The 26,216-nt window shown below is 43.5% G+C and overlaps 1 protein-coding gene across 1 annotated transcript in view; it reads left to right on the forward strand.

The window, feature by feature from the left end:
• The first annotated feature begins 884 nt into the window (after window positions 1-884).
• LOC147025936 (CUGBP Elav-like family member 1) overlaps window positions 885-26,216 on the forward strand; it is a 216,415-nt gene continuing 191,083 nt past the window's right edge. The window contains exon 1 of the mRNA XM_085880853.1: window positions 885-2,039. Within this exon, the coding sequence (XP_085736979.1) occupies window positions 1,741-2,039 (299 nt within the window). The 5' untranslated portion in view covers window positions 885-1,740. The remainder of the gene's footprint in view (window positions 2,040-26,216) is intronic.

Raw genomic sequence — 26,216 nt, forward strand, 5'->3', positions numbered from 1 at the left:
CGTAGGGGCACAGCATCACTGGCACAGCCATGCTTCCAAGAAATTATTTTACCTGGCAGCCAAGCTGCCATATGCAAGAACAGAATAACTGTTAAAAAATTGTTATAATTGAGAACACAGGAGTCATGGCAGAAAGTTTTCATGATCTTTATAAATGGATTTGTCAGTTTAGCATGAACAGGAACTAGACCCTTAAACATCCTTTTTGTACATCAACAGAGAATGACTGGTGAGGTATTTGAAGAGCACATGAAGAAGGAATAATGATGAAAGTTCAAAGAAAAAGAAGTACCGTGGTTGCTTGAATTCCGACAAGACACGACAGAAAGTGCCAAGCTGTATTAATCAGATGTTGCACCTTTCAAAATCAAACTAGGGATGAGACAGCTTGGAGATGGGCATGGTACCAGCTGAGATTTCTTGCCAACACCAGGTTTGAGCCAAAACCCTTCGGGATGTCAAACAAGTTGTATAACCATAACGCTAAGTCACCCCCACCCACCCCTGCCTACCTCCCACGATTCCTTCTACCCAAAGTAAGAAAGCAGAACTTTTCTTTTCAACTAAAAAACAGATCGAAAGGTGGAACATTTCAAGCAAATCCTTGGGGAAAGGACAAGGAAAGTTTTTTTTTTTCGGTGATTCGAGGAAAGTTGATTGTCATTTAAACTTGTCAGCCTTAGATATTGCACAAGAGTGGTCGTTTATAATGGTATTAAGTTACATAGTCAGTACGATGATAGTTTTGCTTTCCCTGTACACCGAAGCATCAGATAGCCACTAACTAAAATCCAACCAAGACCACACACCACGCAGTAGTCATTAACCTCCACATACTGGCAAATCTTAAAACCTCGCAGGAGAAGCTGTGAGGTGTTCAATGGCAGACTTTCCACAAGCAGCCGTACACCTGGAGACCCCTTTGACTACATCATTTATTCCAAGCCTCAATGAATTGGTACCCACGTACATGAGAGCCACGGGCATTTTTAACATCATCTACGGTATTAAGCAATAACGAAGTGAGAGTTTGAGTTATAAAACAAACTTCTGCTGTGGAGGAAGACGAGCATATAGTGAACGTGCTAAGATCAACAAAAGTGCTGCACTTTCAACTGATCACACCTGCACAACTACCGTCATCTCAACACAAGGGGCATGCGGACATCTCAGCAGAGAGGTGGTTTTGCGACGGTTACAGTGTGCCAGTCTGCAAGGGGTTTGTCGAAGTTTGCAGATAGTTTCTCAAGTGAATTTTGAAATGGTCCTCATCCATTTTCCATAAGTTTCGTTTCCGCAGCTCAACGTGTTTGCACCAGAAGCTTCCCGAAGCACTTGCCATCACTGCATCTGTTTTATGAATCCAACCCAGGCAATTGCTGCCATTATATGGGACGATGTTGGATGCATTGTGACAATGCCTTTCATTGTATTCTGTTCACTTCCATGAGCTCCCAACACGTTTCCTTCATGCAGCACCTTCAAAGGTGATGTCACCTCACCAGTTACATCACCTTTCACTTGTTAAGACTTTCTCAGTGAAACTAATAGGTAATTATGCCCGCTCCCCCCAACTCCCCTCGGCTTTTCATCCCATTGACATATACATATGTCTAAAATGTCTGATATTTTGCTCCTCTGTTCCCATCGTGTTGTCTCATCCTCATCTGGTTCTGTCTCCAGCATGGTAAAGACATTGTTAAACTAGTTGTTTATCTTTCTTACTCCATTTATTTATTTATGATTCATCGCTATTCCATCAGCCCAACCTTATTTTCTGTTTCCGTCCTAAATAATCTGCGTACAGACTCGGCTCCCTTCCCAGCCACCCCTCTTCTCCCCCTCCCACAAGCCATCACAGCTCGACTTTCTTTCTCACCGTCTCTCCCTCTCGTGGCAACCGAGCTGAGGAACAAGAGGGCCAAGCGTCTGCCTCCTGGAGGAGCACGGGAGCCTGGCCGGGCGATCATGACATCCGCCTTTAAGCTGGACTTCCTGCCAGATGCAATGCCCGGTCACGGATCCAGTGACAGCCTTTTGTAAGTGAGCTCGTTGGGCTATGTTCTGCCTTTACGCTATGCTGACTGTTGACTTCATTATGTGCCAGGCGCTCCAGCGATACGGACTTACCAGCGGGGTGGCTTGTGCGATGCTCGTGCTCTCTCTCTCTCTCTCTCTCTCTCTCTCTCTCTCTCTCTCTCTCTCTCTCTCTCTCTCTCTCTCTCTCTCTCTCTCTCTCTCTCTCTCTCTCTGTCACCTCTTCCTTATTAACTCTTTATTTCCTTTCTGCCATTCCGCTTGCTTCAGCAATGCGGGATGTGCTTGTGTGTCTCAAACCAAAGCTTGTTAGAAGGAGGTAGGTTGTCATGTAAAGGTTCTTGGTTCAAATCTGAACATTGTTTTTCCCTGGCTGTTCGGGTGATTCTGCTCATTTGGGCAGTAGATGTGAACTGTTGGTAAATCAGTGTGCACGCAGGTCTCCTCAGGATGAAAGAGGTGCTGGATGATCATGATGGCAATTCAAATATAAAACTACATCATTATCCATGACTTTGAGATGTGGTCGGCATTTGCAAATGGAGCCAAAGTGATTAAAAGGTCCTCTGAGTTTGTTTTTTTTTGTCTGATGTATTTGTCCAAGTAAACAGATCATCCTTTCTAATAGGATGATACGAATGAAGGGTGTCGATAGATGCTCGAAGGTGCAACTATATCTTGAACACATCTAGCTTTTTTGCTGTGATCGTTAAGGACTCCTTTTCCTTTCTCCTACCTGCTGTCCTCCTTTTAATTCATTACTCACTCTGCTAATTGATACTGCCATTTTCACCACTGATTAATCCACATTGTTTTAGGAATAAAATAAATAAACCTGCAGAAATCTTTCTTTGTTGAGGTTTCTCCTTTTATATGTGACTGCTCAGCACACTCATATAAATAATTGGTGTGTGTGTGTGTGTGTGTGTGTGTGTGTGTGTGTGTGTGTGTGTGTGTGTGTGTGTGTGTGTGTGTGCGTGCGCTTCTTGAACCGCAAGAAGGTGGGATTCATTGGGACAATGAAAGAGTAGTTGTGCACTTGTTCTAGTTTCCTTTTCCTATCTCTACCTTCATTTTGATCATCACTTTCCAGGAAACATATCTATGTTTTCATTTACCTTTGCTTAAGTGATGCTGGTAAGCCTGGTACTGGCTTAGTAGTTAGGGTGGCTGGCTTGGGATCTTAGGGTCCTGAGTTTGAGCCCTGTTGACTGCTGAATTAACACCAGGTGGGGTTGACTCGGCTTGTTATCCTTCCAAGGTCAGCGAAATGAGTACCAGCTTGCTGGGATGATTGAGCCATTCGAGTATCCTGTGTCGGAGTGTCGACCCGTCCAGGATTGTGCCCAATAGCCCAGGAGATTGCTAAGGCAGCATCAACGCTCTGTGCAGAGCATGGTCCCAATGGAATGGTTACTCAGGGCTGTCCCTGTGGGTCACCGAAGTCGGGTGTCATCGTTGGATGCTCTTGATGGCTCGGTAAAACGGTGTAGTGAAATCCTCATTGGCTATGTGCTTCTTCAACGCAATTGATGAAGTTGTTTGTGACTATCAAAGAATGTACGTGCAAGGCATGTGTTGAACTGAACCCTTACAAACCCACGTGACCGAGCATTGCACACCTCACCCTTTGTTTGGTTTTTCTGTTACGATATCTATGAGCATGAGTAGCAACGACGTGCAATGATGGATGAATAAATGTTCTTTGCACATCACCGAGTTTTTACTGCGGCAGAACAAGTTATAGTTGATGAATTTCTCCAACAGATGACACACTAGTGATGTTGTACTTGAATAAATGAGCAGATCATAAATGTATGCTTTCTTTTATAAGGTATTGCAAAAAAAAAACTGGTCTTAAATGGATTGTTTAGACAATGACTTGTAAATTATGAGCAATTATAATGATTTGCAGTTCTTAGCTGTGAGTAAAGGCCAAATTTGAATCATCTCCACTTATAAAGATATTCCTCAGCGAGGCTTTGCTGAAACCCACCATTGATCCATTCATCATGGATGTAAATACATTCATTGACGAAAGGTAGAGCTGGGCAGGTGAGTTGAGAGCTGTGAGTAAGCTGACTCAAGAGAGCTTCCTCACCTGATCCTCATACTTGCCTTTCCTTTGAGTAGCTTTCATAAATTAATGTTTATGACAATACTTAAAGGTTTCCCTCTTGGACAAGGACATTAGGAAGCATCAATGCACTTTCATGTGAATAACAAGATGGTGAGCAATTCACTGATGCAACGTAGATGGCATTTGTGTATGGGATCTTCTTCTTATAATTATTTTTGCATATAGCAGCTTGGCTGCCAGGTAGCTGTCATTTTGTTGGGGCACAACTACACTGCTGATGCTGTGCCCCTACATCAGTACACCAGTGCACTGGTACTCATTTCGCTGAGCTCGGAAGGATGACAGACTGAGTCAACCCCTCCTGATGTTAATGTAGCAGTCAACGGTGTTTAAACTCAAGACCTGAAGATCCCAAGCCAACCACCCTAACCACCAAGGCAACACCAGGCTTGTACCTGGGATGAGTTGTGTGCACTGAGACAGGAACACCACACAGGCCAACTCCAAATATATCCTCGTTGCACAAGTGCAGGCTGGCTAGAACATCAGCTGAGCTTCACCACCGTTGAGGTTTTGACCCATTGAGCCAAGACCTCTAAGGTTTACTTTGTGGTTCCGCACAAGCCAAATATATTAACCTGAACTAGCCATCAAGATGTGAAAAGAGTTGTTGCTTTTATTTCACTGTTTCTTTCTTTTCTTCTCTCCTGACATTTGCACGTGGATCACACCCAGGGCGATCGCATTATAATTATAAGAGGTCAATGTAGTGTTCGTTGTAATATATGGACATTGATTAGGAGATATCATTGTTACCGTAGGTTGACAGAGGTTATGTTTTCACCCCTGTCTGTTTGTTTGTCTGTCTCTGCCAGTCAGCATGATATCTCAGAAAGTTATGGACGGATTTGGATGACACTTGGTGGATAGGTTGGGTGTGTGACAAGGATGAAATGATTCAACTTTGGTGAAGATCTAAAATCTGTTCTTTTTCTGGTTTTCATCAATGATCTCTCTGACTCTGGAAAATTATCTTTATCTCTTTGCTGATGACTCCAACCTCTACGGTACCATCTGTCATCCCTCAGATCGGCCTTTCAATCCTGACAAATCTCACACTCTCACTATGTCTCTCTGAAAGGACCATCTGTCAAAACCCCCCGTCTACTTTCTCAACAATTCTCTTGAAGAAGTCTTTTCATTCAAACTTCTGGGTCTTACGATCTGCCATGATCTTCCCTGGGAAAGCCACATTTCAAAGCTGGCTTCCAAAGCCAGTCACCGACTGGGAATCCTCCGTCATGCAAAGTCCTTCCTCAGCCTATCTGAGTTTCTGACCACATACGAAGCTTTCTTCCACAGCCTTATGGAGTACTGCTCTCCCCTATGGGCTGGTGCTCCTGCCTCTCACCTTTCTTGACTTCACGCTGTGGAAACCAAGGCATTTAGGATCATTGGTATGTCCCGCGATGAAGCTGACTCTTTGGGTCTCTCACTCTCACCGCAGGCAGGTCAGTGGTCTTTCTGTCTTCCACCATCTCCTCTCCTGCCTCGCCCCCCCCCCCTGCTCTGTCTGTGATATGTCCCTCACATATTTCCGCAGGGTGATCAAGGTCCGCCAGCAAAATCAAGAATCACTGCTCACTTTCACTCTTTCATTCCTCTATCTCCCCACCTTCTAAACAAACTCCCACACACTCTTTAATTCCACTCTTCCCTCAAGATCTTCAAAACAGCTGATCATCACCATCTCTTATCTTCCCCAATCAAAAATCTCGATCTTTTCTACCCCAAACCCACCTCTTTCAAATTCCCTGCTTTCCTTCCTGAAAGTCCCTGTTGTGACAATCTTGTTTCCCCTGTGTCCCCCGCCCCATCCCTCTCCCTTCCACAGGTATCTGTTCCCCACTATTTTGTCCTTCCCTCTCCCACCCCTATTGACTCCTGATCCCCTATTGTACGTTCTCGGTGTTAGCTATTATACGAGCCTCAACATTGTGTACAAAACATGAAAAAAATTCGGATATGAGGATTTTTAAAGCGATTCTTCATCATTGAGAGATTGGGGCCAAAAACGATACATATCACATCTCAAAAAAATTATGGACAGATTATGACAAAATTTGATGGATGAGTTGGTTTAATGACGTGAATAAGCCGGTTCGATTTTGGTTCAGGTCTAGATCTAGATCAGACCTTTCAGTGTGATACAAAATGGACACTAATCAGGCTGGTAAGGGTAAGCACTCGACTAAGTGCAGTTTTAGTACTTTACCATGTTTATTAAGCCTGGTGTTGGCTTCGTGGTTAGGACGGCTGGCTTGGGATGTGAGGGTCCTGAGTTCGAGCCCTGTTTGTGGCTGGATTAACACCAGGTGGAGTTGGCTCAAACGGTCATCCTGAGGTTGGCGAAATGAGTATCAGTATGCTGGTTTAGGGGCACAGCATCAGCGGCACGGTCATGCCCCAACAAAAATAATAGCTCCCCGGCAGCCAAGCTGCCATACACAAGCAGAAGAAGACCATATTTATTACAAGGAATTTTTTTAGGAAATTGACAAATTAACACAGCATATGTGATTAATACTTTAATTCACAGAATCATGACCTAAGTGCTCAGATGGGAACACCAAATACCCACACTAAAATAGGCCAACTACACCTTCTTATTCCATCTCCCAGTCTTGAATATCTAGGACGTGAAGCAGACTCACGATTTAGTGCTTGGATGGGAGACCTCCATCGTTTTCCGATTGTTGTTTGCTCTGGGCCGGGAGCACTGCTCGGTTAGTCGCAATCCGCTCTCCGTGCTGTCGACCTCTCTGTCGTCAAATCCGATTTCAGTCTTCCTACTTTCGTTGAAACAGGATGTAAAGCAGGCTGTCTTATCTGCATTTAGGGTACTTCTTTTTTCTGTTTTTTTTTTCTTTTCTTTTCAAATAGCGTCTACGATATGAAGGTTGCTAATCATGGATCTCCATTCTTCTCCGTTTTCTGTTTTCCTCTTCAATTGCTCATAATTGTTGATGTGTAACCATTCCTTGATATCATCCATCCACATTCTTCTTTGTCTTCCAGGTGCTCGTTTACCTTCCATGTTACCTTTCATGGTGTTAACTGACATTTTGTCACAGGATCCTCTTGTTATATGTCCAAATAAAACTGATTTTCTCTTTACAATGCTACTCAGCAATGTTGGTTTCTCTCCTACCCTTTCTCATACCTCTTTGTTTCTAGCTCAACTCTGCCAGATAATCTTCTAGTAATATCTGCCTGGTTCCAGTACTGTGTGCTGTAATACCACATCTCAAACACATTTATTCTTCTCCTCTGGTAGCTTGTACATGTTGCTCTGTTTGAGCCTGGCGAGTAACTACTGAAATCTATCTGTCCGGGTTCTTCCTGACATCTTTGTTTTTTGTTCCTTTCACATTTGTTTCAAATGTTTTTTTCACAATTCTCTTAATTCATTGTAATTATTGCTTTTTTTTTCCTTCTGTACCATGTCGAGGCATGTGTTGGAGCTAATACACAGAAACATATAACACGACAGGAGACAAGGGTGATGCGAGAGGGAAGCACAAAAGAGTGGGGAACAGAGACAATAGGGTATCTGTGGAATGGAGAGGGATGCGGTGGGGTACATGGGGTAAACAAGATGGTACTACAGGGACTTTCAGGATGGAAAACAGGAAATTTTAAGGAGGTGTGTTTGGGGTGGATTAACGGGGTAGTAAAGATCAAGATTTTGGATGTGGGGAGATATGAAATGGTGGTGAACAGCTCTTTTGAAGACCTGGAGGGAGGAATGGGATTGAAGAGAATGTGGGAGTTTGTTCCAGAGGTGGGGGAAAAAGACAAATGAAAGAATGAAGGTGAGCAGTAATTCTTGATTTTGGCAGTTTCACCAGAATGTTGTTTTTGGTGGACCTTGAGTGCCCTAAGGAAATATAGGGGGACATATCACAGACAGGGCAAATGGGGGAGGGGGGTGAGGGCAAGGCTGGATAGGAGACGGTACAAGAGAGAAAGACCACCGACCTGCCTCCGGTGATAGAGTGAGAGACCCAAAGACTCAGCTTCATCGTAGGATGAAGGATCACCATCAATCTGAATTGCTTTTTCTTTGCTTTCATCTCTTTTACTCTCTGTTCCTCAGTTCCATTACCTATCTGTCTAAGGAGAAGTGAATTCTTGCAGAATTTTTTTTCTGTAAAGCTCACTTGGCTGCGCCTGGATGGGTTTGAGGGAAGTGGAGCCGCAGCTAAAACCAGAATCCTATCCAGGTTCCTCCTGATGACTCCATCTTTGCTCTTGACTCATTCAGGTCCATTCTTCGTCTTCCGTTTGAGATTATTTTCCTATTGTCCATGCTTCACTGCCACGTGTCACGACAGACGTATTACATCGGTCTTTAACAATATTTTATTTGTTTGAATATCAAAATTCCTTATCAATAATTCTTTCATCTCTCAGAAAGTACTCTTTGCCATTCCGATTCTCTTTCTAATTTCCATTCTCTGTTGCACTACTTCCAAGATGTGGGTAACTTTTAACTAGTTTCAGAACCTCTCCTTGTGACATGATGGTAACCTGCACACCTAATGTTTTCTCAAAGACCATAAATTTTGTCGTTTTGGGCCTTATGAGTAATTCCATCCTGTATGCTTTGCAAGCCATGTCTGTGCTGTCAGTCATGAGCTGCAGTTCTTCTTCAGTGTTGGCAATCACTGCAGTGTCATCCACATACCTGATATTGGTAATACCTTCACCATTTACTTTTACTCCCATGGTATTTTACAATGCGTCTTGTATTAGTTCTTTGCGATACAGATTAAATAAGAGGAGTAAATGAATACAGCCTTACCATGCTTCTTTCTGCACTTCATAACTTCTCGTCTCTTCAACATTTCTTCTTGATTTCACTCTTTGATTCCAGTAGAGATTTGAGATCAACCTAATTTCCTCTGATGGTATCTCATATTGTTTCATCATCTCTATTCCTTTGTTTTGTTTAACTCTATTGAATGTCTTCATATTGTCTATAAAACATACAAATAACTTTTGGTTACACACGTTAAAGATGCCAAGTTTTCTTGAAAAGAGTAGGCCACCATGTGGCCTAAGTATCTTGCCTAAATTTGCTACCTAGATATTGAATAGGAGACATCATTTTGACTATTAAACGGATATACCAGTTAAGTCAGTGGGAAAAAGGAGGATTTAACTATAGATCCTGTAAGTTGTCAGTAGATATAGAATCTAGGTAGCTGTAGATATAGCTGGTATCGTCATAGATTCTGTGTAACTGGTAGATATCGCTGTCCAGGCTGGGTTCGAATCCCTACCCAGCAATATAACTGTCGTTTCACAGGTAGGGTGATTCATCAATGTGCGTTCCGTCCCTCAGATGGATGTTAAACAGGGCATCCCGTCTGCCGGCATGAGTTCCTAGACTTTAAAGATTCCACGGTGTCCTTCACGAAGTGCAGGCGAGCTATCGCCGGCACCATGAACAAATTACAAATCCATGCCCTAACTACTGATGTGAAGGCAATGGCAACCTACCCAATATAACCCTTGCCATGAAACTGCTTCGGCACACCGATGCTCTGTAACGAAGTATGGTACATCAGAATCAGAATATATGTATAAATGGATGTGGATGTGGATGTGGATGTGGTACAGGAATGATTTGTGTTAAATCTTACATTTGTTATTTTGGTACACTGCTCCTTCCCAATTCCACATATTGGTGATGCATGACGTCATCGCTGGGCGCCTAAGGAAGGGAGTACTCGGTTTTTACTCTGTTTGTTGGGTCGCCGAAATAGGTGACCCTCATTGTCAGTAATTCTGTCTATTTGTTTGGATGTTTGTTTGGATGTTTGTTCGTTTGTCATCAGCATAATTGGTAGTAAACGTGGGCGGATTTTGACCAAACTCGGGTGGTAGGTACATCTTATGACGTAGTGCTTTGGAAATTGTGATGGTTGCTAGGGACGCTTTGGTTCCCTAGCAACAACCGAAAAACCTTCAAAATCGGTACCGTTCACGCGAAATCAATTCCGAAAGCCATTATCCCACGTAGGGTTATGAAATTTGGCACGAATGATCTACAGGTGATGCTCTATCAAATATATTCTGGTTTTTGTGATATATGGAATACTTTACCTCCTGCTCGGCGACCCCTCGCCGCCTCCCGGTTTGTTTGTTTGTTTGTTTGTTTGTCCGAGCAATATCTCAGCCAACCTTTGAGCTAGGAAGTTGAAATTTGGGGATAAAAGTGAAGACGTGCTTTGGCAAAAAAATTTTTCTTAACTCTTTGATTAATCAATTAATTGATTAATTACTTAATTGTTATCGGTTTATTAATTACTTATTTATTTTATTTCTCATCCTGTCTATATCTCAGGCATATTTTGTGCTGGGAAGGTAATACTTGGACATGACAGTGACCAAGTGATTTGGCTATAAAGGGAATTTTTAATTTATTGACTAATCAATTAATTGATTAATTAGTCATATGTCCATTAATTACTTGATTTCCAAGAAGTTACAGATTCGGATGAAACAGTGGTGGTTTCGGTATGCTATTAGGCTATTAATTGAGAAATTAATTATTTTACGATTATTATCTATATATTAATACTGAGGGATCAATTTTGTGCTCCTCCTAGCGGTCTCGTCACGTTTTTCTCGATACTGTGACCTGGACTGAAAGAAACTTCGTATCTGTAAGAGTGCATCGCACATCGTGGCAATAGTCAACTTTCAACTCTGAAGCATCTATATATTAATACTGAAGGACCAATTTTGTGCTCCTCCTCGCGGTTGCATCACGTTTTTCTCGGTACTGTGTCCTGAGAAGTTTTGACACGGTGTTTGTACGTCAAAGTAGACACGTGCACAAATCAGGGGACTTCTTCACAAGGAGTAATGTACACCAAAATGTCGTGTACAAGGACGTTTTGTAGGCCTCATTAGGGAAGGCCATGGAGGACATCGACTGGGATCCGGCTCATACAAGAGCCCAATATGACTGGTTGTCATATTGGGCTCATGGAACGGACTCCGCCTGTGACGGGGTTTTAGCTAGTTTATTTTAATTCTGCAATTAATTAATCAATTATTGTACACTGCTCCCTCCCAATTCCGACTCCATGTGCTGCAAGGCGGCATCGCCGGGTGCCCAAGGTGCCCCAGCGATGTCGCACGCTGGACGATTTGTTATTTATTTATTTGGCATGGGGGTGATGTATTTTGAATGGACCGCTACTTGTTTATTTTTCCTTTAGTCTTGTTGAGTTTTAGACGTTTCTCAAATGCAAATGCCAATAACATCATGGTGGGCTATGTGCTGGACTGTTACTCTGAGCTTGAATTGAAACGGTTTAAATTTTGTCTCATCTTTGAAATTCATATTTAAGCTGAAAATGATCCAATTTCCAACTTTATAAAAGTTAATAGATCTGCCGAGATCATCTTCAGTTTCACTACACCTGGTTGTTCGAAACGTTCCACCAACAGGTCGTGAATGCAACAACTGAAGGTGAGCACGTTGTCGATCTGCTGACGGCAATTCGTGGTTGGGTTACCCTCATGTTTGAAACACCTGTGATTGAAATTAATGGATGAAGTCACATGATCAGTGTATCACACTGCAGTAGAAGTAGTCACATATTATGTTGAGAATGCAGATTTCTGTCGTTCCTTTTCTATCGTAATAAGGTATGAATTCTGGGACCTCTTGGAGTTGCACTATCCTGAAACCGGACGCAAATGCTCCATAGATGGACAATATCTGCGAAAGGACCAATTTCTTGTGTTGTCTAATCTTTCTTCAAAATGGTGGAATTCTGTAATTGGTGAAGTGATAGACCCATAGATTCAGCTTCATCGTGGGAGATTCTAATAATCTCAAAGACCTTAGTTTGCACAGCGTTAAGCTGACCAAGATGTGAGGCATGGGAGCCAGCCCAGAGGGGAGAGCAGTACTCCATTAAGCTGTGTATGAAGGACTTGTAGGTGGATAGGAGTTCAGGTGTGCCAAGGAAGGACTTTGTATGATGGAGGATGCTCAGTTTGTGGCTGGCTTTGGAGGCCAACTTTGAAATGTGGAAAGTTCACGGCTGATAATGAGACCCAGGCGTTTGAACTTCATCAAGAGGATTATTAAGAAAGTAGATTGGAGGGTTTGCCAGATGGTCTGAGAGTGTGAGATTTGAGAGGATTGAAAGCCATATTCCAAGTGTTCAACTTTGTTGTGATTTTGTCAAGGTCTGAGGAGAGGGAAGAATGAAGGATGAGGGATGGCAATGGCAGAGATTGGAGTCATCAGCAAATGGATAAAGGGGATTTTTCCAGAGAGTCAAGGAGATCATTTATGAAGATCAGGAATAGGACTGGGCCCAGAGCACTGCCTTTGGGCATTCCAGCCTTGACAGGGAGAGGAGATTAAAGGATTCCATTGAGAGCCACAAGTTAGCTACGAAAGTAGAAGAAGCCAGTAAGCCATGTGTGGAGTTGGCCTTGGATGAATTAAGTGGGGGAGAGTCGATGTTGCATGTCTTGTTTCATTTATTTATTTATTTACCTTTTGCAGCGATCTGAGGCTCAATGAAAAACTTTATTTTGTGAATCAACCTTTTCTTATATCTTTAGTTCAACTGTATACTTTTTGGTATGTTTCTTCTCAGCTGTTTTGATGGCCGGACACTTCTGATACTCATCGCACTTTGCATTGAGGAGGGCCAGTGCTCCCATGTGAGAATGGTAGCACTCGTATGATTTCCTGGAGAGTATTCAGCCGTTGTTTCAGTGATGAAAGATTCCCATCCATGTGAACGCTGAATGTATAGTCTGGAAAGATGAACTGGTTCATATAAAGTATACATTTGGAGTGACGTAAATGGGATTGTTTTGCATTGATGGACCCTATCTTGATGGTTGATATTATTATTGGCCGTAGTTGAGGGTATTATACCTCCTTGAAATTCCTTGTTCATTATTTGTTTTGCTTCCATCAAGGTAGGAAGAGGTACGTACTTTAAAGGTAGTGGCATGGCTGATTGAACAGTTTGGAGTTTGTGAAGTTGGATGAGGAGGAGGTTAGATAAGGAGATGCATTCATGAAGAAAAGTCAGCCGCGAGAAAGCGGAGACCGTGGACCTCTAAAAGACACCAAGAGACCCTCCTCATGGGTGTCCTGACGGTAGATTCCAATGATGTCGATCGTATTAGCATCGGTAACAGCTGTTCCTCGACTGCTGTTTGGAGAGGACATAAAGTACCAAATGGGCGACTTAAAAATATTTATGAAGGACTCTCAGAAATTTATGAAAGGCTCCGTATGCCGTCAACCAACTTTGCTCCAAACTATGTGTTTGTTGGTTCAAAGTTGGTAGATATTTTAGTTGCATTCAGGAAAGTTATTCTGGAAGTCGTTGGCCACAGCGTGTGATCAGGTTTCATGCAAGATGCATGCATGACAACTGATGGTTGACCATGTCTTAATCCTTAAGAGAAGAGAGAATGTTCAGCCACTGAGACTTATCATGCACGTACTCTAATGTATCAGGTAAGGTGCACACACAAAGTGTCGTATTTTAAAGCAATATGGTCTCTGCTCGAGTTGTAACTCTTTGCCGGCAATGCGAAGTAGACCTGAAGGTACTTTTGAAATCTAGAGCCAATTTATTTGGTGACATGACTTGCGTTTGGACACCTTGCCAGAGATCCCAGTATGATTTCTGCAGTCGAAAAAACACAACTGGAAGTGTAACTTTCTCCTTTTCAGAAATTTTATTATTATTGTTATTATTGTTATTATTATTTTTAGTTCCACTCTGTTCTTATGCCATTTTTACTTGCTGAGTGTGTAGGGTTGTCAGCATTCAGATTCAACCATTCCTCTTACCTCTTCCATCCTTGATTACATCTTCAAAGATTCATCTTACCTCATCCTACATTGATTAAACATTCAAATATTAATCTTACCTCATCCTCCCTTGATTACACATTCAAAGATTCATCTCACCTCATCATTCCTTGAATCCTCCGATTCATCCCACCTTTTTTTTTGATGTCCCTCTTTTGCTGCATTTTCAGGACATCTTTTTGAAGTTGGTCCATTATCGCTGCATGATGTATTCTCCGGTTCTCGTATTTTCTTCCACGATTTGATAAATAAGTGAGAACGTTACAAACCAAGATGCAGTTGTCATTTTTCTGTCGATATCATATCCCTTTGTTTTAGTTGTTGTTGTTGTTGTTGTTGTTGTTGCTTTGTTGCAATGGCTCCTTATATTTATCAAATCTTTTTATTTACCTCGTTTGCTGTGAATAAAAAGGGAAAAATTGAGACACAGAGAGAGAGAGAGAGAGAGAGAGAGAGAGAGAGAGAGAGAGAGAGAGAGAGAGAGAGAGAGAGAGAGAGAGAGAGAGAGAGAGAGAGAGAGAGAGGAAAAAAAAGAGAAAGAGATGAGTGTTTTATGAGATTGGCTTGGCTTTTGCTTTCTCTTGCTCCCCACTGTGCGGTTTTCCTTGTTCGCGCGGTTTGGGAGCGAATGCAGAATTGCGCGTCACCGTCACCACGCCAGAGATGTTCGTGGGAGGTGATGTGTGGACAGATCGGCCTGGAAGGAAAATGGGGGAGGGAGTGAGGCTGGGAAGGGTGGTGTTTGTGCTCGAGTAGGAGCGGTGATGTGGGGGTGGTGTAGGTGTCACTGGTGTGAAATCTGGAGCTGATTTTTCTCTATGGAGGGGAAAATGTTTGGGGGGGATGAGCAGTGAGGACATAGGGGGGTTGTTCTGTTCCCTTTTTATGAATCTGTAGCTTATGGATGGTTAGTGACTTAGCGTCACAGAATGAAAATGTCACCAAAACCATGTTCCCACCTGACACCCACACCTGGAATCACAGAATGAAAATGTCACCAAACGCAATGTTCCTGAAAGGTTCGTGCATTTTGGTAGAGTTCATTATTATTACTATTATTACCATTATTTTAATGAGTATTTTGTGAACCTGTTCTTATCTTCCAACACATGATGGTGCATTGAAAGACAGCTGGTGATAACACTTTAAACCTCACTGACCCTTCGGCCTTCTCCCAAATATGTGCTTTCTTGAATAGATCCTTTATTTATTGTTTTCCCACCATTGGATACCTGCAGAGGTGTGTGAGATCTCTTATCCGTTACCGGGTTGGCTGTGCTGCACCACATGCTCTAAACCCATGCTGAACAACCTAATCTGGGTGAGATCTCTAACAAATAAGGTGTTGTACTGATGTTTATCGCAGCCAGGGCATTGCATCATGCTATAGACATCTCATCCACCAAGAGGACATAAAGCCGACTGTCCACTTTGCTAGAACTTGGACGTTGATGTAAATTATCCCACTGTATCTTTTCGAGAAAAAAGAAAGAAAGAAGGATTATAAAGTCATTTAGGGTTCCCTCAAGATGATGGTTCGGGTGCAGGATGGAGGATCCACAAATTGTACATCAAGTGCACGCAGGAAGAGCAATGCACAAGATGTACAATGGGCAGCGATTGAGCGACCTTCATTTCAGAAAGTATCTCCTTATGGACGAATGATTGCCGCTCTATGACGTCTCTCTCTCTCTCTCTCTCTCTCTCTCTCTCTCTCTCTCTCTCTCTCTCTCTCTCTCTCTCTCTCTCTCTCTCTCTCTCTCTCTCTCTCTCTCTCTCTCTCTCTCTCTCTCTCTCTCTCTCTCTCTCTCTCTCTCTCTCTCTCTCTCTCTCTCTCTCTCTCTCTCTCTCTCTCTCTCTCTCTCTCTCTCTCTCTCTCTCTATATATATATATGTATGTATATATATGTATATATGTATGTACAGTCAAAGCTTGTTACTATGCCACCCGTCGGGACCGAGCAAAAGTGGCATAGTAGCGAGAGTGGCATAGTAACGAGATTTTGTAAAAACGGCCTTATTTTCTCAAGTTACCCATCTGTAGTTAATCTTTAGACAAAATTTATTCCAGCAAGTAAAAGGCACGACTGTTGTATAAGCTAAGTGAACGGAGAACATACACACACTAACAGAGTTCACACACTAACATATGGCATGGCGAGAAATTCACGACACACAAAGCTTTCAAGAATCGTCGGCTGGCGCATCTTCTTTCGGCGGATCTCGTGCATCTCGTTGTCTAGCCGATCGCACGCTTGCATCACACCGGGCTTCCCGCTTCTCTGCTGCATGAACTTCCGGATGGTGCTACAAGCGCGCTGGGCTTCCTCGAACGGAACGATTTCCTCCTCGACAGTTACCTCGTCATCTTCGCTTTCCACCGGCTCCTCACTGCACAGAATCTCCTCCGCAATCTCCTCCAGCGTGAAATACCCGCCAGTCGCGAGGCGCTCGTCGGCTTCGAGAAAGTCAGACAGCTCGATCTCCTCATTCTCGTGCATCTTTTCCTCGGCAGGCAGAGCTTCCCAGATGTCGGGCAGCTCCGCATCCTGTGGCTCAGTTTGGATCTCCTCTTCGATGAAGTTGGCCTTCGCGAAACAGTTCCTGATCGTCGACTTGCCGACCTGCTCCCAAGCACGCCGGGCGACGTGTAGAGCGTCGAGCAACGTGAACTTGAACTCCTTTCCCTCGTCTATGGCCTCGAGCCGGCGGCATAGCAGGAGCTTCTTGTAGTGGCGCTTGAGGTTCTCTATGATTCCATGATCCATTGGTTGCGAATTGGCTATCGTGTTGGGTGGGAAGAAGACCAGTTGGATGTTGTTCAGCTCGAGCTCGGGAGGGTGGCCAGAGAAGTTATCGAGACAGACCAGCACTCTTCGTCCCTGCTGGCCGAGTCGTCCGTCCCACGCACGCAACATCTCCTTGAAAAGCTCCACCGTCATCCACGCCTTCGAGTTCGCCTTGTACTTGACCAGGATCTCTTTGTTCTTGAAGGCACGGGGTTTCTTGGAATTGCCAATCACCAGAAGAGGGAACTTCTTGCTGCCGCTCATGTTTGCCCCAACCAGAAGAGTGATCCTTTGCTTGCTTTTCTTTCCTCCAGTACACCGCTCTCCCCTGAAAGCCATGGTCTTGTTCGGAAGCAGCTGCCAGAAGAGTCCAGTCTCGTCCAGGTTGAAGACGTCGTCTGCGGAGAACTGCCCGAGTAAGGGCCGGAGAACCTTTTGTTGCCACTCAAGAAGGGATTGCGAATCCACCGCTCCAGCTTCGCCCTGCACTGTCTTGAACGTGATGCCGTGGCGCTTCTTGAAATTGCCCAACCAACCGTCGCTCGCCATGAAGTCTGGGATGTGCATCAGCTCGGCCAGTTTCATCGCCTTCTCCTTGATCAGATCGCCGCTGACAGGCACATTCTGTCCTCTTGATTGCTTCAGCCACATGAGCACTCCCTCATCAAGCTTCGGGTCGTGAGCCTGCGTCAACTTCATGCGCTTCGATGGAAATCCAGCTTTGTTTGCAGCCTCGATTGCATCCTTCTTGCTGAGAATGCCCTTCACGGTGGTTCTTTTAACTTCGACGCCCCATTTCTTGCTAATCTCCCTGGCCAACTTGGACTGATTCGGCTCCTTCTTCGCGGCATCGATGATCTCCTTCTTCTCCTTCAGCGTAAAGTCGGTTCGCTTGCGTTTCTGAGCTGACATTATGGGCTGAATTTGAAAAAAAATGATGTCACTGTTGTACGTGTGCCTGCGTGTCTGTGTGTGTGCTCGCGCTTTTTGTGTCTCGTTGTGCGTGTTGTGATTGGCTTGTTGTGGCTGGCATCGGGGAGAAGAATCGCGTGTTTTGACACAGTCTGACTATGTGCGACGTATTGAGTTATGTTGTGCGCAGCTGGACTGTAGTTCGTCTCTTCGCCTTTGGACGTGAGTGTGATAATCGAGCACTGCGCAAAACAGACTGTTTCACGACTCATGCCTTTTAACAGTCACACAGTAGTGGCATGGTAGCGAGAGTCGGGGGTGGCATAGTAAATTTATTTTGTATTGAATTTTGTCGGGACCGAGCAAAAGTGGTACAATAGCGAGAGTGGCATAGAAGCGAGGTGGCATAGTAACGAGCTTTGACTGTATATATATATATATATATATATATATATATATATATAATATATATATATATATATATATATATATATTATATATATATCCGAGTGCATCTATATGCCGTGAGGGTCTCCAGGCAGCATTGCGTTGGACCCTCATTTTCACACTGCTATGTCTAGGTCGTTTAAGACTGGTAATGCTGCAGCTCATTAGTCCTACCAAATCACTGAAAATAAACATTCCACTTGAATGACCGTGCACTGATGATCTCATCACTCACGGTGTGAGGTCAGAAATGCATGGTCACCTGATGATGTCATTGGATTAGTCGATCTTTGGCGGCGTGGGCATCATACCTGGTAAACGATCTGTTCCGACGGAAGACGGAGTATTACCAATAAATATGATCAACATTTTATATCGGAAATGTCAAATTACTACTTACCTGTGATGTAATACTAACCACTAAAAAAAAAAATCTACATTAATATAATTTTTGGCACAATGCTCACATCACAATGCATATAATCACCTGCAGCATTCACTAAAGTGTTGGAATTTGTTTGTCATATGTGCCGGTCTCGTTGCTTGCATTCCTTCCTGAGCTTGCTGTGATGCGATTTGATAAATGCCATTCATGATTCCTCTATCTAAATGATCTGCACCGCTAGTCACAATCCCCTGCAGCTGAGATTCAGTGAGTCAGCTCGAAGTATAATGAGTCTGGAAGTGCAAGCTCCGCGGACTCCTTGAAATCCCTTCCTCGCCAAAACCGAGAGCCGTCTGCATGGGGTGCTGAGAATCAAGATCGATTCGAGGGGACAACTGTGTTCATGATCGAAGTCACCTTCCATGATGTGATGGTCTCTGCACACACTGCTGTGATGCTCGATTCCTTCCACCGTATCACACCCCTCTAGGTTCCACACCTGTGCACCTCTTCCCATGGTCCTGATCACTCCTGAAATCCACCGATAAACATCGTTATGCTTGTATTGTAGGGAGTGCAGAATGTGCCTAGAGAGACATTTCTAGTGCTTTCAGCACATTTAGAGTAACAGGGCATCTTTCACGACTGTTAGCGGAGATTTGCGTATGCGATCCAGACTCATCCATTATTGCGGTCCAGCTTTCTCTCAAAGTCATGTGTCAAAGCACAAACCACCATAGCTTGTAAATGCAAATTTTAGTGTTGTGAGCATTTCATGTTTCATTTCCTGAGTCTTTCTTGCTATACTTACATATCTACAGCAAACATGATGGAAGTTACACCGCCTTCCTTCCCCAACACATCCAACTGTATGGTAAATGCATTCTCAATACCCCACGCACGCGAAGCGAAAAGCATGGTTAAGTAGTTGGTCCATGTCTGTCTGTCTGTCCGTCCGTCCGTCCGTCTTCTCAGTTTATGATCGAGGACAACTTATTTCAATCGAATGTTATATTTTGAACACGAATCTGGACATGAATATAAAGACAAATTTGTCATTTAACAGTACTTTGGCTCTGAGTTTGTCCTGATTGCTCATGTGCAGAGAAGAGTGACGTAATCTGCTCTGCATTGTGGCCTGTATGGACTTCAACTTGGAAATGAACTTTATTTGATTGAAATCCATTTTCTACCGACGATACATGAACCGCTCTCCTTGTATTAATATTTCAACAAATTTTTTTCTCTACTGTCTTTCTGTCCTCATTCACAGATTTTAGCACACACAACGATACACGCAAGGAACTTTGGCACAGGAGCAGGCAACTGAGCCCATCACGCATGTGCTGCACCAATCCCAGTATCCTCTCCCTTCCACACACAAGACAATATCCCCATACTCCTCTATCTCCAATGCATCCAAGTACCTATCTAATTCCCATTTAAACTTATCCACCCCCTCCTCTGCCACTACCTTTTTGGGGAGATGATTTAAAGCATTAACTACTCTCTGATTGAAAGACATCTGCCTTAAAACGGTCCAAACTATCATCTTCTTTACCCTCAAGCTATGAACTTTGCTCCTAAAACTGTCCACTCCACTGAAACACTCCACTTCACCTACCTTGTCCACACCCTTCATTATTTTAAACATCTCCATCAGATTCCCTCGCAATCGCCTCCTTTCCAATGTAATTGAGTCCTGGCTCCTTCAAACGTTCCTCATAGCTTAATCCAGCTAACCCTGGAATCAATCTGCTCCATGCTGTACCCACTCCATGTCCATGACAGCTATCCATGTCCTTCCTCAGATGTGGCGACCAAAACTGAACATGACATTTTAGAGAGGGCCTCTCCCAAATTCATATTCAGTGTTAACACTACTTCCGATTTCTAATTTTTCCCCCTACAAATGCAACCTAAAACCCTGTTAGCTTTCCCTATACTTGTACTGTGCTGTCTGATTAGCACCCCCACCCCCTTATCTCTGACCACCCCCAGACCTTTCTGTGTGACACTCTCCTGACACTCTCCAAGATTGCTTCTTGCATCATGTAATCTCTACTTTCCTTATTCTTAACCATCCAAAGTGGTTCCACAGGTGGGAAAAGAGAGGTTCCACTGGTGAGTGGAGGGTGAGCAGTAGGGAGAGCAGTACTCCATCAAGTTGCGGATGAAAGCCTTGCAGGTGGATAGGAGCTCAGGTGTGCCAAGGAAGGACTTTGCTCGATGGAGGATGCCCAGTCCATCCCATGGAGGATGCCCTTTGGAGGCCAACTTTGAAATATAGCTTGCCCAAGAAAGATCATGGCTGAGAGTGAGACCCAAGAGATTGAGTGACTGAACTTCTTCAAGAGGGTTGTTGAGAAAGTACAGTAGATGGGTGGGTTTGTGGAAAAAGCAATCCTGGACTTGGTCTAAAAAATAAATCTACTCTGCCCTTTCTTCTTCTTCTTCTTCTTCTTCTTCTTCTTCTTCTTCTTCTTCTTCTTCTTCTTCTTCTTCTTCTTCTTCTTCTTCTTCTTCTTCTTCTTCTTCTTCTTCTTCTTCTTCTTCTTCCAATAAAGTGCAGAGACCTCCAAGGAGTATTATCACACTGAGGGTTTACAGAAAAATTTGTCCTCTTGCTGGACTATACACACCTTAGCTGGTACTTATTTGTACTTGCCTTAAAATTCTCCCCACAGGTAGCGTCAACCACAGTTTGCGGAAGAGACCACCAGAGACGGATGTTAATCCGGTGAAAATGATCTCAAACTGTTGGTCCTTGCTTGGGGGGGGGGGGGGGTGCGGTGACAAAATGTTTGTTGTTGCCTCTTGTTGCTGTGTAGGGTATGTGGATTAGGCAATCTGATGGGATGCACACCAGGTTGTTATTGATGCGGTACAGCATTGTGACTTTCAAGACTTCACGACAATGTTCAAGAGTCTTCCACTGATGTTGTTTGACCATGGCAGACATACTGCCATGTGACTGCCTGTAGTTGTTTATCACAAACCTATCTGCTCATATTTGCGCCGACACCACCTTGTCTGTGTTCCAATGTGTATATGGGTCATAAGAACAATTGGAATATGCCACAATAGGTCTTACTAATGCTTTGTAATATAAGTCCTTTATATGATGTGGACAGCTTCTTCGATTACATCAGAGAAAGCCCAAGGTGTTGAGGCTTTTCTTTGAGCTGGATTCTATATGCTTATTCCAGGAGAGGTTATGAGATAGCTGATAGCTCCACTCCAAGATATCTGGCTGACGTTACCACCTCCACAGCATGATTGTGGACCTGGTAGATGAACTGGACTGGTTTCCATCACCTGGTGACTTATAACTTGGCTTTTCTCTCAGTGGAATTGCATAAGCCATCTCCTTGCTCATTGTTGCAGAGCATTAAGGTCTTGCTTGGAGTGCCTTAGAAATCATCAATGGAGTTAATAACCCGATATACAAGGCAGTCGTCAGCAAAAAGACGAACTTCGGAGAAAAGCCAAACTTTCCCTGTTCTTGGACCCAATCTATCCCAGGCAAGTTAAAATCCCCCACAATCAATACTCTTCCCCTATCACATGAACCCTCAAATTCTTCACGTATCCCTAACTCTTTCCTGCTCTTCCATCATACCATGAGCTCTGTAAAAATCATCCTACGAGTATCTTTCTTTTCATGTAATCTGGTATCTCTTCTCTCCATACACAATCCTCCACATTAATTCCCTCCTTCATGTCATGCCTTTCTCTCGAGACAAGTCTGGTTTTCACACAGATCACATATACCTGATCCCCTTTTGTCTTTCCGAATACACCTGTAAACCCTGGAGCCTTGAATTCCTGTCCTCCAGTTGGATTGCTCACGAAACCACATCTCACTTACAGCAAGTATGTCATATTCCTCACCATCCATCCTAGCTTCCAGCTCTTACATCGTTCCAATCAAGCTTGGTACATATCCGTCTCTCTTACAGACATCTGCACTGGCTCACACAGTCGGTACAATCCCTAAAAAATATTTCTTTATCGCATCACACCCAAAATTCTTCAAATGTTTCCCCAAAAACTCATACCTCCTCTTCAGAGGTTTTGAGCAGACCCTCCCCACATCGGTTCCCCCTCCCCACAGACACCACCACTAATGTTCCCGACCCAAACCCGACAAAATTCCATCAATATCCCCCAACCCCACCCCTCTAAAACATCATATAACTCAATTTTTCGTATCTTTGTGACAAAACGGAGAGTCCACATATGCATTACACTCATCTCTGATAGAAATGATCTCCCTGGTCATCCAACTTCAACTCCCTAACCAACGCCCGTAATCATGCACGCATCCATCACCGCCCCCATTATCCGCATGACCAACATGCACTCACGGGCACACCTGTCACTTCTTGCACCTGCAGCACTCCCACCACCGACCACAACCACAACGCCATCGCTCCCGTTTGACCCCCCCCCGACCCCGCCCCGGACATAGCACTCCCACATGCACAGCCCACCACCCCAACTTCACCCACACTCCCACCCATGACCATTACACTCAGTTTGTCACCCGTGCCCTCTGCACCTCCAATGCCAGGAGCACACTCAGTACTCCCATCATCGCACACACCTTCCACAACAGTCATGCCACCCACACCCCTACTAACATGTACAGGCTACCTATCATAAACCTATCCAATTAATATAATCTATTTTCTTCATCGGATCCCCCACATTCTGATAAATCTCGTAAAGATGTCAGCACTTTCTTCATTTTGTCCACCAAATTTCTTAAATGAGCCACTTCGAAGCATTTGTAACAGTACAAATCCCACCCCACCCCATAGTCTTCACCATTCCGAACATTGCCCACATACAACATCCAATACACTGATATTATAAATGTTTGTGGATTTGTCCCCGTCCTTGCGTTTATCGAGTGACATCTGCTCGGTGTTGTCCTTTTCTTCCTCGGATTTTGACTCCCCGGCAGTGGGCCGATCACTACCATGCCCAGCCATTCCGACACTGGAGTGACCCATCTCTTTGACGCCACCCCTTGATGAACCCTCGTTGTGAGATATACAGTATTCCCTCCACGCCCAGGGCTGGTTCAAGTGTATTCGGCGACCTAGGTGAACCTCCAGCTTTGTCAACCCCTTGTCCTCCAAACACCCCCCAGCCCCACAATTAACTCTCAAAAATGAATATTCTTCGTTAGTATGAATAAAACTTCTGCATTTTTACATAAAAAAGGAGAATATGATACTGATTGCTTGTCCATTCTCATTGTTCTACACTTTTCACGTGATATGTATTCGAAGAAATGCACATTATTATGCGTCCAGTGATGAAGTCGCCGGTGGCATTGTTTTCAGGTTGTCCATGCTCATGTCCGTCAATGCTAATTTTCTCTTTTTCTCCGCAACCGCTTATCCGATTGACGCAAAAATTTCAACATCGGAGCGACGACTCATGTCGAATGTTTTTTATGATGATTATGATGTCATCGGTCACGTGCTGTGGCAGCCATGTTGTAAAAAACAGAAAAAATTTGGACCTCTGTAACTCCAAAACTGCTCCATTGAAAAAATTGAAATTTGGCACATGTGAAGTACTTTCCATGGGGAATGTTTTTTTGATGATGTCATAAGGTGGCTTCGTTATGACATCATAATTGCATACGTCAAACGCTTTATCCGATCGGTTTGAAATATTTTGAGGGTAATCTAAATTCTAATTCGAAAAAATAATGATGACGTCGTCGGTCATGTGGTTCGGCAGCCATATTGTTTTTTTAACATAAAACCTTCAAAAATCTTCTCTGAAATGGCTGAACAGAACAAGGTGAAACTTTACAGGTATGATCACCTCCACATGAGGAACAAAACGTTCTCCAAGTATGATGTCATAGGTCATATGGTTTGGCAGCCCTATTGGATTTACCCTCAAAGCTTAAAAAAACCATCTTCTCCAGAACGGTTTGACAGATCAAGGAGAAATTTCACTCACATGTTCCAAAATCCTTGGGGATACCAGGGTGTTCACGAATAAATAAGAGGTCACATGGTCTGGCAGCCATATTGATTTGAACGAAAATCTTTTTTTATCTTTCTTTTGAACCGCTTCATCAATCGATGTGACACATTACAGTTATGAAGTAGTAGTCATGTGGAATGTATGTTTTAAATTTCAACCTGATCGGACACATGGTCTTGCAGCCAGAATTATTTAATATTTTGAATCTGGGTTCAGGTATTTAAATCAAATTTGGTACAAGTATGTTTCATGATGTAATAATGTGGGTGGAGGCATATCTGGTGACGTCGCAATGTCAAAGAGTGCCCCTCTAGTTATAAAGTGTAATATGGATGACGTGATGTAAAAATATGTGTTACTCCAACAAAGTTGATCATTAAAATTGAGAATTTTACTTTTCATGCTTTGAGTTCCTTCAGGTGAATGTTTTGTGGCATTTTATGTTCTATTGACAAATCTATCTTTATTTAATCATTGAGGAAGGAATGTATGTTTTCAGTAACTTTAGCTTGGAAAAGCTTCGCTCACCACTCGCCATAGAAACAGGGATCGTCAAGAGGATGCGGAGAGGAACAAGTGTGTTGGGAGCATTATCTGAGATACTTTTTTCAAACAAAATTATTAACCTGGGGGGGGGGATTAACCTGGGCCACCAGCGCCGTGGCAATATTTCAGTTACATAATTTACAATTTTATGAAATTGATTTATAATTTTATGGAAATAATTAAACACTCAACACGACTCACAAAAATCAGAATCACCGATAGGTCAGTGGCTCGCACTGCTGCCCCCCCTTCCCTATGGGCTGGTGCCCCAGTCGGCCAAGGTCTATTGCTCCACCCAAGCAGACACAATGGTGACCTCTCTTGTCTTTTACCATCTCCATTATTTTTCTAACCTCTGACCATCTCAAGCTTCCCCAGGATGCACACATTCTTTCTGTAACCCCTCCTGGTTCACCTCCCAAAAAATAGGCTAACGACACACCTCACCTCTTTTACTCATTTGCTTCTCCCATCTGTCAAATCATCTTCGATCCCACTGTTCACCTTCAAAGAATGTTTTATCCTACTCTTCTGTCCATCGCTTCAAGCAGGCAGTGTACCACCATCTCATATCACCCCTCCCCCACCTCTACTGGTGATGATTTCGACTCCATGAACGATTAACCCTTTCTAACCCAACCCTCTTACTTGCAGGTGACTGTCTCCTCCCATCCTCTTTTTCCTCTTTTCCTGCATTTTTCATTTTGTTACTCGTGTCCACCTGTTACCCCAATGTCAGTTTGTTGCCTTTTTTAAAACCGATGTCACGTAGCTTTCATGAGTCTCGATTTTGGACACAAAAAGGAAAAAGGGTCATGGAGGAGTTTGTACATATCATATCAGGACAAATACATCAGTAAACATCAATTGTATGTTTAATGTGAATTGCAAGGACATTTGTAGACAATTCGGAAACATACAAACTATTTGTGTACATTCATTATTGCTCATCAGCGTGTTGTTTATAATTATGATTCTCCTTCTGGTTTCACTGGTGGGAATTGTTGGTTGGCTGTCCGTCCCACCTGTGGTTTTTCAGACTTTTCCCCCATACCCTTTAAC

Source organism: Eptatretus burgeri, chromosome 5 (genome assembly GCF_056783735.1).
Source record: "Eptatretus burgeri isolate ZD-2024b chromosome 5, Ebu_testis_v1, whole genome shotgun sequence".
Classification (NCBI taxonomy): domain Eukaryota; kingdom Metazoa; phylum Chordata; class Myxini; order Myxiniformes; family Myxinidae; genus Eptatretus; species Eptatretus burgeri.